We start from the raw sequence: 14,690 nt of genomic DNA, 5'->3' as shown, positions 1-14,690 counted from the left end.
AAAGTTTTTCAAGACCCAAGCTTTATAAGATCTCTTTGTAAGGTTGTTGGTGCACTAGGATTTTCATGCATTTCATTCTTTATTTATGCACCAAAATCATTCAAGAGTAATATTGTTTTAAATATCTTTAGAATTTGATGATTTCATGTTTTCAACTAAAACCTTGTGTTAAATGATTTTCAAACTTATGTTAAAAGGTTTTAAGTTGAAAAATGTTGGGTGTTGAGCCAAAAAATGGCTCAACCGGTTCAACCGGTTGAGGAACCGGTCGAGGGAGGCCAAAAAAGTTTCTTTCTCTCCCAGTAGCCTTCTCTTCCCGGTCGAGTTAATTCTCTTCCCAGTCAAGGTCTGGTTGAGGTTAACGGTCACCTGCCAAGCATTTAATGCTAACGGCTAGTTTGGTTTTTCTCTTCTATAAAAAGGCTTCAATCTTCATTGTTTAAAAAGTTTAACCTTCCCAAATCTTTCTTGATTATATTTGAGCCTTGGAAAGAGTATTTTTTAGTGCACCATTATTTCAAAACTTGCATATTTTTAGTGCACCATTCAATCCTATTTTTTCTTGTATCATTTGAGCTTAAAGTTCTTGTACTAGGATTTTTGTGAGATCTTTTATTTGTAAATCCTTGAGAGGAAGTTGTTCAAGAGAGGGATATCTCTTGAGAAGTATAAAGGGTGCTTGGAGCCAAAAGTCCAAGAAGGTGAATTGGAACCATAATCCAATTGTATTGCTTGAAGGCTTGGTTTGGAAGCCTTGGATTAGTGAAACTTCAAGCTTGAGATTGAAGCTAGAGGAGAGTGGATGTAGGTCGGGTTGCGCCGAACCACTATAAACTCTTGTGTTTGCATTCTCTCTTCCTTACTCTTTAATTTATATGCAATTGTCTATATTTTGATTATTATATAATTGCATATAATTGTCTCTTGCATTCATTTGTTTAAATTTGTAAAAAGAGACCATCACCCTATTCACCCCCCCTCTAGGGTGATTACCATAAGTTGGATTAGCCTAAAAATCCTAACACATAGGATATGCATATCCAAATATATCATATCTCATTTAAAATCATATTTTAACATATGTTTTTTTCGATCCAATGAGATATAATATCATAGAATATACATATCCTATGTAACATTAATTATATGACCAAATATATAATTATTGCATTAAAAATACAAGTATTCAGGTCTCAAATTAGAACTTTTCAATATTAGAAAAATAGTGGAAGATTAAGTTGAAAAAAATAATTATAATTAATCAAGTTAAAGGACTTGATTGTTTTATCTTGGTATTCTAAAACATAGAAGATACTCTAAAAAAAAGTAAGGTAAATTTTAATTAAATATAAATAATTAACATTTATTTGAAAATTTTAAGTTATATAGGAGCAAAATTCAAGTATTTTTATGCTTAATTAAAATAGTTATTATACTCTTTGTTTTAAAAATAGAAGATACATCAAGGGATGACAACAGGCGGGTTTGAGATAGGTTGCCCTCATCCTAACTCCATCCATTTTATTCAAAATAATTCTCATTCTCGTTTCATTTAAAAAAAAATTAAGTGAGATAGGGCGAGGTAGGTCCCCCACCTCGCCTTATTTCTCTTCTTTTTTTTTAAATTAAAATTTATTTTTAATTGTATTAAAATAAATATATTTTATAAATAATTAAAATATTATAATTTTTATAACTATTATATTATCATTATTATTATATTAAAAAATGGGGAATCATGTAAAGGTGCATTATTAAAATATGAATGAGTTGAGAACCCGAAAAAAAAAAAAAAAAAAAAAAAAGAGCAGGTTTCATAAAATAATACATTTTGAGAAAAATAATTCTCAAATCATGATTCCAAAACCACACTCAACTTTCACATTTCCATTCCTATGTTTTTTCCTTAGGGAAGTCAATCCTTCCCCATTCCACTTCTCAATTTATCTATATTTTTCAAATAGTGCACTTGTACGTGATTTCACCTATTTAAAAACAGGAAAGTAAAAATTAAATTAAATTAATTTTATATATAGGGTGAGGTTGGACAAGACAATATTTAAACTCTTCTCGAGTTTTTAAGAAAAATCTCAAACTCACCCCTAACTCATTTATTTACATTTCAAACATGTTCTATTAGGAGTGATACAGTAGTTTTTTGTCCTTAAATATAATCTAGATTATCAATTGAATATTTGCTAAAAATGACTTACTTCAACCCCACGTTGAACTTTTTCTAATAACTTATGATTCTTTACATCTGAAATATCTATAAAAGGGCTAGTTATTTGTACATGCTCTTGAAGAAGATGTGGGTATCCTTACATTGATTTAAAACTTACATTTACATAATTTTTTTATTTAATATACGCACTTTTTATATTGGTATACAAGGGATTGAATATTGACATAATATTCATATTGTCATAAATGTTGTTGTATCAATGAATATAAATAAAAACCGGGACAATTGTGTTTTAGACCAACTGAGCCCGAAAATTAAGATTTGGTTCATAAAAATTGCATAATTGATGGAAATGATATAAAATATTAAAAAATCAATATACCCTACAAAACTATTTTAAGTATTTTCTACTACAATATTTGACAAACTTTTTATCTTATTTTTTTTTAATAATTATTCTGAAAATTTATTATTTTTAGAAAACTAAATTTTTTTTAAAAAAATATATTCTACAAATATATCATGTTAAAAAAATAATTTTGATATATTTTTTACATACATAATTTTAAAAAATATATATTTTTCCAGATGTTTGATTTTTAAATAATAATTTATTTTTATTTTTTTGGAAAATGGTGTATTTTTTTTCCAAATCACTAAATTAAATTAAATTTTATTGAGGTTTACAAAAGGAATAAAATTTAAAGTAATGTTTTTTTACTCTCTTTTTTTCATAGTCAATAAATGTCATTTTGAAAAGATAAAAAATTTATATCTTTCTTCTCAATTTTCACACTTTCTCTAGGTCTTGGGTTTAAGTAGTGAACTTATATAGACCAAATCTTAATTCTTGGACCCAACTAGGTCCAAAACATAACCGTCCCATAAAAATTACCATTTCTCAACATGCTAATTAAAATCAATTTCAACATATGTTTAGTATTGTTTTTACTCAAAGCATTTTTTATAAAAATATTTCTCTAAAAGTGTTTTTATGAAAATTACTTATCAAATATATTTTTTTTTTTTGAGAAAACATTATAAATAATTTTTTATTTTTAAAAAAATATTTTCTAAATTTTACAAAATACCTCATTTTTTTCAAAAATAGAAGTAATCAGAAATTTTTAGTAAGAAAAAAATTATGATAAAAATAATTAGTTAGTGAATAAATTAAGAAGCGGTTATAGAATAATATCAGGAAATAGAAAAAAAAATGAAACCAAGATAGACTCACATTTTTTTTTTTAATTCAAGTTCAATTTTTGCTTACATACTAGTTTCTATAGAGATTGAGCCAAAGAAAATGGAGAAAAAAAATATAAGAAAAGAAAAAAAAACAAGGAAAAGTTATAAAATTATTCCCTTATGAGAAGAAATCTTTTGACAAGACTGGCTCTCTCCTTTTCTTAATATTTTTTTTTTTCACCCATTTTGAAAAAATTCAAATATTAAAAAAATATATATTTTCTTTTAACATTTTTGCTATTTTCCAAAGAGTCTCAAAATGACGGTCAAATTCTTTTAAATTTACATCTATAGGAAACACTCCCACATAACAGAAATTGAATGCAAATGAATACAAATGCACTGAATTTCATTTGAAATGCATTTTGTAAGCCAATAAACGGCAGTGACGTGGACGATAGGTGATCTGAGCTTTGACCCAAAATAATGCTTTTTAAAAAAAAAATCCAAAAAATAAAGTTGTTTTGAAAATAATGCCCAATCTAATGCGTCTGTGCCACATAAGCTGCCACGTCATAAAACCGTAGTCGGTGACTACGGTTTTATTTTTTTAAAGTGGTTAGAAACCGTAGTTACCAACCACGGTTTTAACTTTAAGTTTAAAGCCGTAGTTGGTGACTACGGCTTTGACTTTTTTTTAAAATGGTCAAAACTGTAGTCACTAACTGCGGTTTTAACTTTATATATATTTATATATAACTTTAATTTTTTTAATAAAAATATTATATTATTTTGATTTTAAATATACTTATTTCATTATTTTAAAAATAATAATATACGAAATTAAATAATTGATATTTTTAATTTGATATAAAAATATATTTTTAAATTTTATTAAAATAATAGGCACTATATTTAATATAAATATAATTAATTAATTAAAATAAAATATAATAAATTATATTTATTTAAAATAAATAAATTATAAATGCCTATTTAGAAAAATAAAAAAGTAATATAAATTATTATATTAATTAATAATTTTTTATATATTATATATAAGTGGTATATAATACCTCACACATACATTATATATATAAAAGTTTAATTTAAGTTTAAAATTTATCACATTTTTATTTAAATATATAAATAAATTTTATTAAAACAATTGACACTATATTTAATATAAATATAATTATTTAATTAAAATTAAATATAAATATAATATAATAAATTATGTTTATTTAAAATAAATAAATTATAAATGCCTATTTGGAGAAAAAAATAATATAAATTATGATATTAATTAATAATTTTTTTATATATTATATGTAAGTAGTAGATAATATCACACACAGATATATATATATAAATATAAAAGTTTAATTTAAGTTTAAAATTTAGCATATTTATTTAAATATATAAATAAATTATTATCATATCGATATAATATTATGAACTTAAATTAAAATATGATAAATTTTAAACTTAATTTAACTTATATACATGTGACATTATATACCACTTACATATAGTATATAAAAAATTATTAATTAATATAATAATTTATATTATTTGTTTTTTAATAGGCTTTCATAATTTATTATATTTTATTTATATTTAAATATAATTAACTAAATATATTTATATTAAATATAGAGTATATTATTTTAATAAAATTTAAAAATATATTTATATCAAATTAAAAATATCAATTATTTAATTTCATATATTATTATTTTTAAAATAATAAAATAAGTATATTTAAAATCAAAATAATATAATATTTTTATTAAAAAAATTAAAGTTATATATAAAGTTAAAACCGCAGTTGGTGACTACGGCTTTGACCATTTTTAAAAAAAGTCAAAGCCGTAGTCACCAACTACGGCTTTAAACTTAAAGTTAAAACCGTGGTCGGTAACTACGGTTTCTAACCACTTTAGAAAAATAAAACCGTAGTCACCAACTACGGTTTTATGACGTGGCAGCTTATGTGGCACAGACGCATTAGATCGGGCATTATTTTCAAAATAATTTTATTTTTTGGATTTTTTTTTTTAAAAAGCACTATTTTGAGTCAAAACTCTAGGTGATCTACCAACAGTTGTTGGGGTTCCCCATGAACTCCTCAAACTTTGAGCCAAAAATTTGAATTTGAAAATGACCGTGTCAATTCTTCCCGTTATCTTCTGCCCCTTCAACCCCCTCCATTTATATTATAATATTCAGGTTATTTAAAAAAATAATTATGAGTATTGAAACAAAATTACAGTAGTAGGCGTTTTTTAAATATTTTTATTCAAAATTCAAAAATACAATAGTGGTAGTGGTGTAATTTCCTTTCATGAGCCACGTGGCAAAATATTGGATGGATGTGAGAAATGGTTTCTGCAGCATTATATTCTTCCGCAATATAAACCCTTGATAAACCTCTGGATTGTTTCTACGCTGTTATCTCCATTCTCAGCCATATAAACCGTACAGAAACCCTAAGCCTCTCATCCCCAATCCGCATAATGGCCAAGAAGAAGGCGAACAACCAAGACAAGACAACCCAACAACACCAAGACCCGACCGACCACGATACCACGCCCATGGAGGACCCTTCTGAGAAACTCCAAAACCTCAAGTCCCTCAACTCTCTGCTCCTCAAAGAGACCTTTGAGCGTCGTCAACAGGTGGAGTCTCTGCAGCAGTCCAGAGAGGCTTTGGAGTCTGAGTTGTCTCGGTTTGCGATGGAGAAGAAGATCTTGGACGATGAGTTGAAGCAGCTGAGGGAGCAGACAATGGGGTTGGAGTTGGAGAAGAGCGTAATGGGTCTCTTTGTTGAGACCCAGATTGATGATTTGAGGAGAGAAGAGGGTGAGAAGGTGAAGAGTGAGATTGAGGTGTTGAAGGAAAAGGTCAATGAGGTTGTGGGCAATCTGGAAAAACAGAGGCTATTACTAGATCATGTCAGTGGTGAGAGGGATGGAATGAGGAGTGAGAGAGATTTTTGGGCTGAGGAGGCAAATAGGTTGAGGTTGAAAGTGGTTGAAATGGAGGGGAGAGAAAAAAAGACTGAAGAGAAGGTGAGTGTACTGCAAATGGAATGTGAGGCACTGATAGAAGAAAAAGAGAAGAAAGATGAAAGCATCGAGTCCCTGAAAATTGATAAAGATTTGGTCGAGAGGAGGTTGGCTGAATCAGTGAGGTTGAATAATGATTTGAAGGCTAAGATTGAGGCCATTGTTAGTGATAAAGAGGGGATTGAGAAGGAGAGAAGTACCCAAATGGTGTTGATAAATGAGTTGAAGAAGGAAGTGGGTGAACTCAATGAGAACAGATGTGCTCTGCTGAAGGAGCAAGAGGATTTGCGGATCAAAGTTTGTGAATTGGAGAAGAATCTAGTTGAGGCTAAAGAGAAGCAAGAGAAGATGGAAATGGAGAGCAATACACTGATCTCAGAGAAAAACGAGATGGAAAAACGCTTGGAAAGTTTAATGGGGGAAAAGGTTTCCACCATGAAGAGTCTGGAGGACGCTCAGAAGCAACTAGAGGTTCAGAAGCAAAAGGTGGAGGAGATACTTAGTGAGAAAAATGCGATTGAGGAGGTGAAATTTAAACAGGAGAGTGAAATTGTTGAGTTGCAGAAGGACGTGCGTGAGCTCGTGGATGTTCTTTCCAAATTGGAAAAGAAATTTGGAGAGATTGCAGAGAAGAACAAGCAATTGCAATCTGAAGCTACCCACTATAGAGATGCATTGAATCAGATTACAGTAGAGAGAGATGATGTGAAGAAGGGCCTTGCTGAGGAGAAAAAGAGCGGAGACAACCTGAGGACAAAAGTTGTGGAAATGGAGAAGAATACTGAAGAAACCTTGAAAGAGCTGGAGCAGATGAAGAGGGACCATGAGAAGCTCATTGGAGAAAAGAAAGAGTTGCAGAGCCTCTATGAAATGTTGAAGGGCGAAAAGGCTTCAGCAGAGAAGAACCTTGTGGAGGCTCAACAAGGAATCGATGATATGCGGGGTAAAGTTGAATCAATGCTTGCTAATTCAGAACTGGCCTTAGCCATGTTGAAGAACACCGGAGCCCTGGTTTGTCCATCCAAAGATGAAAATAATGGAAAGCAAGAAGAGGGTGTTTATGAGCAAAACACCAAAGAAGAAACTCAGCCATTTGCAGCACAGCTAGAAGCCATAAAGAATGCTTTCAGAAGCAGAGAGACCGAGGTAGAAGACATGAAGAGGCAAGTGGAGACTCTGCAGAAGACTCTGGCTGAGGCACACAAGAAGAGGAATTTCTGGACCTTGGTGTCATCTGCCACAACAATTTTTGCTGCAGCATCTTTTGCATATGTTGCTAAAGGCCACTGATGAGTTCATTTTTCCCATGAGCTTGTTGCTGATAAGGTCAAGTTGCTATGAATTCTAGAATTAACAGTCTCTTTTAACCTGGCAGAATGATGCCATCTTGGTTGTTTTTAGTTTTCTATCTATTGAAGATGATGTAACCAATGCTAGAATCACAGGATTCACAACAACACATCAAGTTTTAATAGTTCTTTCCTTAACATGAAGAATCCATCATCATCTGTCTTCCATTCAATTTATCCTGTGCTCTTCTATTTTACTAGTCTCCAACCAGCCTTGTTAAGGGAGAAAATGAGTGAGAAAATCAGGGAAAATGGAGGAAGATGAAACTGATTAATGTGAAGATGAACTCCAATTCTTTTGCCAAGTTTAAACTAATGATGCATTAGGTTGTTCTGAATTTGATCAATGTTACAATTCAAACATTCTACACCAAAAAAAAAAGAGAGAGAGAGAGAAATAAATAAATTTTTAATATTTTAAAATAATAAAGTAAATTATTTCACATATTTTAGTAGTATTGATTCAGTTATAATTCACTGGATTTAAGTTCAATCCAAATTAAGAAACAATTAATCTAAATCAAATTCAAACTTCAATCAAATGTACTTATTTCAAGTCCTACTCAATTTCAATTTTTTAAGCTTTAAATTTATGTATGTCTAACATTATGAAAAAGTACATGATATAATTTTATGTATTTTTCTAACATTATAAAAAAATATTAAATTAGCTTTGAGTTACACAAGCATTTGCCCAAACCCAAATTAAATTAAGTTGAAATTGAAAAAAGTTAATCCAAACCCAACTCAAATGTTAAAACGATTGTCCAAGACCGATCAAAGTCAGGTTGCCCAAGTTGCAACATATGCAACGGATGTTGAAGCAAAAATTGCACCAATAAATAGTATTAACAATTAGGGTTTGTTTGGGAAGTGTTTTTAAAAGTTGTTCTGAAAAACAGTTTTTAAGAATAATTTTGTATGTTTTCAAAAATAAAAATACGTTTAGAAATTGAATTCCAAAGAATAATTTTTGTTATTAAAAGCTAAAAAAAAGAAAAAAAACATATTTGATTGAGTTGATAAAAATAATTTTTTAGAATACTTGTATGAAAAGGAAATACTTGTAGTACCGTATGAAATACACCTTTCAACAAGGCAACCCAAATTTTATATACAAGAAGGTTAGATGAAAATCCATTTGTTTGATAGTTTTAATATATTTCTTCAACAACACCATCATGCCATGCCCATGCCCATGAAAGATCTCTCTCTCTCTACTTTCTCTCCCAACACTCCACGTACTCCCACGGTCCCACAACTACAGCCTCCTCATTAAAATCTAAAGAAATTCAACTGCAAAGGGAAAAATATAAAAATAAATGGAATCAACAGGGTGGAGTTTCCAGAATTTCTAAATTCTCACATAAAAAAATCGGTTATTTGATTTACTCTGTTTTTTTGTTATTACTCTTGTTTTTTTTTTCCAGTTTTTTTTCTTCAATATTTTTTTTAGGTATCATCATGTTTGGTTGTTGAGAAAATTGAGGGTGGGAGAATTTTGAGGTTTTTGTTATGGGTTGTTTGGAAGAAGATATGGTGAGTTTTGGATTTTCTTGATTTGCTTCATTTCCTATGTTTTCTCATATCCTAATAGGGATAATCTTCCCCACTCCATCACAAGGAAAAACAAAAAGGTGCCTGTAGAGGAGAGAGAGCAGAATGGATAACAATTGCCCACACCAGAGCAGCTCATTCGTTTCAGATGTTCTCTAAAAATCGGGGTATTTGAAAACACCAAGAACACAGAAAACAACTTAATACTCCTTTGCCAAGCGAGTTTTCAGTGTTTTTTTATTTTTTAGAACAGAAAACAATTTTTGAAAACATCAACCAAACATGCCCTTAATAGTAGTTAAGAAAATAGATCATTTAGAGTTCATTCCTCTGAAAACAATGAGACTAGATTCCTCCCCTCCATTTTCAAAGGCATCTAATCCATACCATGTGCTGCTTCTCCTCATGTTTGAATTTAGATGCTTGAACCATTTTGAAGTTAACAACTTGGCACCATGTGACTCTTCTGCAGTTACTGAAATTACACAAGGGAACTTCCATCTTTCATGCATTTAGTATTCATATATGTTGGAGAACCTTACGACAGGAAGACCTTTAAATAATGAAATGTTTTGACTTCAAAATGCTGCTTTTGTCCCCTTTTTTTCTTCAAAACCCAATCCTTCTTCAAACTTGCATCTCTGTCCCCACTCATGAGTTTCTTCAGGTAGATTCACTTTCTTGAACCACAACTATTCCAAATATTATTGAAAATGAATAAATAAATGAAGCTATTGAAGTAAATTCAGATCAATCTTTGACATGGGATTGGTGCCAAAGGCCCCAGCCCAAGCCCAGATCTCAATGTTAAAGTCCCATTGGTAGCCAACTTGGACATTGTACCCAAGTTCAGATTTGCCCAACAATAAACAAAGGAAAACTCATTTGATGACAGTGACTTTCCATGGACATGTTGCATAGCAGTGTGACCTTGAACCAGCTAATTAAGGTCCAAAAAAAAAGGGGGGGCAAGGAAAAGGAAAGAACTAAAATAATACGGCAAAACATAATAAACCTTCAAATCAAACAAACCCAGTTTCTTGTTTCTATCATATTCAAATTTGGGCATGGAAAGTCAATTAAAGAGGACTGCATGTCTCTGTCCAAAGCTTAGCTGTTCCTTACCATTTTAATATTCTTCGAAAGCAAATACCAGCAGCTTCAAAGCTCTGTCTGAGGCTTCTCAATGTGGTCCCTTCTCAATACCATCCAAAACTCCAACCACCAATAAGTGCCTTCAAAACAAGCCAATTTTTGCATTTGTCTCCATTGCCAATCTCTCCCAACTTATCATCTTCAACATCTGACAAAGAATGAATCACATCAATCTCAAAAGATGGCAAAATTTGCAGAGATATGAATTTGCCTCCAATCATTCATTGCAAGATATTGACCACACCCTCCTTTGTTTTGGGGTTTTGATTCAAACTTGTTTAGGACATTCAGTTAGTAGATGTATTGTCTAATGGCTTTTACTGGGAAGTTTTTGGGCAAATTCAATTGATGGATTGCACACGTATCTATCAATTAAAAAAGCCTTATCTCAACTAGTTGAGACACATAAACATCATTTATGAACTAAAATCTCAATTAAATGCTTTTGTGGTAACCGAAACCTCTTTAATTTGGCAAAGACCGCCTACTTATGCAGAAAGTTAAGCCAATGGGCAGCCAAAAAGCTGGGCAAACTAGCACAAGGGTTCCCTTTCCTAGCTACCATAAGCCATTCCTATCATTGTGCATCTTATGATCATATCCACCATTCACTCTTATTTCAGGGATACAAGACAACTTCTACACACATATCTAGGCAGTTGATTCAAGGAAATGCAGGACAAACTTCAAACAAGAGGTCCAGCATACAAATCCTGGAAATTTTATCAATCACCAAAGCTTTCATTTTATAGAAGGAATGGTTCCAAAGTCTAAGCTGTCTTGCAGCGTTCCAAGTTTCAGACTTCACTCCTTTTAACACTAAAAAATTACTAGAAACCAGCTATTAACATAAAACATGTCCATTCTGTAACAATTTGAATCTCTCAGCAATTCTAAACCAAAAAGAAGCAGTTGGAAAAAAGTATTTACAGAATCATTCAACATAAAAGTCAGGTATATTTGACTGTAAGCCTCCAAATAGAACACAGTAAGTCTGATTTCAAGCAGCCTTTCTAAAATGAATCTGTTTTTCCTTAAAAGAAAAAATGAAGCAGAAACAGCAATAGAGGGAAAGATGTGAACAACAGATAAGCAAACATCTTTATATAAATTCTAGAACATATGTATAAACATACAGGTTCACAATATCATGGAAGGTTTCTCATCCACGTCTTAAAATTAGCTATATAACATTAGCCAGGCACCGACCCCAATTGATCGGCCACCAAACGATTACCCGCATGTGCCTGTCTTCCTCTCCTTATGGCCGGAAGTCAGAGGGGTAATCTTAGATTTGGTGGGTTTGCTAAACTTAGTCAACCGGCGGCTCATGCTGCCACAAGAGCCTTCATCAAACCATAACACCCGCAGTCATGCCACTTGGATGTGGATGTCCCAAAGACACAAGATCCTAATCCAGCTAGATGCTGAACCAAGCCTTCTACTCCCAACAGCCAAGCCCAGTCATCTCTATACCAAGAAGAACCAGACCCCATTGGGGAGCAGAATCTTAACATCGCAATGATCAAGAAAACAGTAAGTAGTAATACTACACAAGCTTATCAACTGCAAACAACCCCTTCAGGAGAAATATAACCCCGAGTGAAATGTCAACCTTCTGTTATGTATGGCTGCCTGTCCGTAAAGTTAAGTCTATTAACAGTTAGAACTCACAAAGTCACTTATCTCATCCATGACAGTATAGAAGTGGTCGTTGTTTGGCAACAAGTAGAAGCCGATTGTTGCCTTGTCCAGGTATAGATGTTTCACCTCTTGACCAGCTTTCTTAAGCCCTTCAACATAAGCCAATTGCCAATCCTGAACAAGATCCAACCCAGCAACCACAACAAGACTCTTGGGGAATTTCATTCCTACAAGGCTTTTACCATTGGGACCAAAAGGGTTACAGGCCGCATGGTCCCTATCTTCCCCTTCAGGGAGAAAAGCTCTCCAGTACCAGTCCCGGTCTTGGATAGTGACAAAATATTTTCCATCTAAACGCTTTTCTGATTCAGTTCTCTCTTGTCCACCAAACATTGGGTTCAGTAGTATATTTCCCAATACTTCAATTCCGGATTCTACTGCCTTCAAAGCAACATTGTGAACAATGTTGCCCCCAGAGCTATCCCCAACCATGTATATATGAACTTTTGAGTCCTCCTCACTTTTAAGCCATGGCCTCGAGTTAACCCACTTAAGAGCAGCCCAGCCATCATCATAGGCACAAGGGTATGGGCTTTCAGGTGCTCGCCGATAATTCACAGACACAACAACAGCCTTGCATATGCCAACAAGGCGCCGGCAAAGTGTGTCATATATTGCACTATTAGCAGAGGAATGTGCAAAGCTCCCACCGTGGAAGAAAAGTATGACAGGAACAATATCACCCGTCACCGGCTTTTCAAGCTCCATGATGCTGGGGAGAGCTTCTTCTCCTGTGGCCGGTCGGTAGATTCGGCTAAGGAGACTTGTGCTCCGGTCGATGATGACATCAAAAGAGAACACCCCCTCAACTGGGTTTGCATTGGCAGGGACTTTCCTGTCAAGGAACTCAGCCAAGTGGCGATTGAAGGTGCCATCAGGACGGCGCAGAAGATTGTAAGCCAGCTTGAAATTGGATATTAGAATCCATGTATTTAGTGGAACCACCCTCTGTATATAGAAGAACAGGAGAAAATTCAGAAATTTTAGAATTCAACTCACACAATACCGACCAAAAGCGGTAAACTTCTTCCCCTGCATATAGGGTTCAAATGAATCCACAAATGATGAGAAAATAAATGAAGACATGAACAGAGAAGCCCCAGAAACCACGCAAATACGAAAGAAACCACTTGGACAAAATAACAAAATCGATAAGGACATGCTCATATACAAGAAAATTCAGCATATAAAACCCCAAAAAAAACCATCAAAGCCTTCAAATCATATCATATCAAAATTCCAAAGGAACTCAAAACCCGTACGAAAATCAGCTAATTCAACTTTTCAATGAGAAAATCACAATCCCAAAACCCAAAATTCAAAATACAGACAGGATAGAACAAACCCATCAGCAAGTCCAAATTTGATCTTCAGAATCCGATCAAAATCCCCAAACAAAACTGATTAAACCATACGCAACAAAAATTTCAACTTTTAGGAACAAAAATAAGGACCGCGAAGGCCACATATTCAAAGAACCAAAAAGGGCAAAACAAACCCATCAACAAATCCATATCTGGTATCAAAACCCCAAACAGAACCTGGCCTAAAACCAAGCTAAAATCAACTAAGTTTCAACTTATCAAAATCAAAATCGCCAAAACTCGGAAAACCAACAAACTAAACCAACCCATCATTTAATTTTCAAATCGAACCAAATCCCCCAACAAAGCTGCTCAACCTAACCTCAATCCAGCCAAAAATTCGAGTTTCAAGGAAAAAAAAAGAATCACAATCCCAATACCCAAAATTCAACCAACCCACAACAAAAAAATGCGAACTTGATCACCAAACAACAGGCTTGCGCCAAACCAACACAAACACACAAACTAAAAATCAATATACCTTGGACTCACTGAGGTTGACTTCATTACTCCCGGCCATGAACCTGGCCTTTAGGCCCTCCAAGATTCAATAGAACCAAAAACCCTAAAACCCAACAGAGATCTTCCCACAATTACCCACCTCACGACTCATCACCACAATTCCAAACCAAAACCACAACCCAACACAGCACCACACAATCAAACAAAAAATCTCCACTCTCTCTCTCTCTCTAGGAGCCACACTTATTTAACCCACCCAACAAACAAAATTAAAAATAAAATAAAAATAAAAACGGAAAAGGAAAAAAAAAAAAAAAAAAAAGGAGGATCAGAATAACAACAGAAAACAAAACCCTAATCTCTGAGAGTGTGTCTCCGAGATTAAAAAATCTCTATTAATCTGCCTGCAATAAAACAGAGGAGAGAGAGGGGGAGGTGTGGAGGATAAGAGGGGAGGCGCAAGATAGCAGGAGAATAGAGACAAATGCTAAAGAACGACTAGGGTGAACGGAGACGAGAGAGACGACAAAGTGAGCGGCCGAAAGAAACTGTTAGGTGGGACCCTTTTTATATAAATAAAAATAAATTAATTAAAAAGAAATAGGAAATGATTTTCTGCGAAATTATTTTTAAAATAAAAAAGGGAAAATAAAAG

General features: G+C 32.9%; 2 protein-coding genes across 2 annotated transcripts; one reads left to right on the top strand and one right to left on the bottom strand.

Moving 5' to 3' along the window:
• Positions 1-5,892: 5,892 nt before the first annotated feature.
• On the top strand, positions 5,893-7,734 carry LOC117930563 (paramyosin-like). The gene has a single exon (XM_034851205.1). It carries the CDS (start codon positions 5,893-5,895, stop codon positions 7,732-7,734), a length of 1,842 nt encoding a protein of 613 aa, XP_034707096.1.
• A 2,350-nt stretch (positions 7,735-10,084) lies between these two features.
• Positions 10,085-14,480, bottom strand: LOC117930263 (gibberellin receptor GID1C-like). Its single transcript, XM_034850829.1, has 3 exons — positions 14,055-14,480; positions 12,180-13,157; positions 10,085-10,653 (listed from the first exon to the last, which is right to left on the bottom strand). Exons 1-3 carry the CDS (start codon positions 14,091-14,093, stop codon positions 10,588-10,590), a joined length of 1,083 nt encoding a protein of 360 aa, XP_034706720.1. The 5' UTR covers positions 14,094-14,480; the 3' UTR covers positions 10,085-10,587.
• Between the last annotated feature and the right edge of the window lie 210 nt (positions 14,481-14,690).

The sequence above is a fragment of the Vitis riparia genome, chromosome 14 (assembly GCF_004353265.1).
Source record: "Vitis riparia cultivar Riparia Gloire de Montpellier isolate 1030 chromosome 14, EGFV_Vit.rip_1.0, whole genome shotgun sequence".
NCBI classification, from domain to species: Eukaryota; Viridiplantae; Streptophyta; class Magnoliopsida; order Vitales; family Vitaceae; genus Vitis; species Vitis riparia.
Note: the sequence above shows the minus strand (reverse complement) of the source record. Positions and strands in the feature narration are given on the sequence as shown.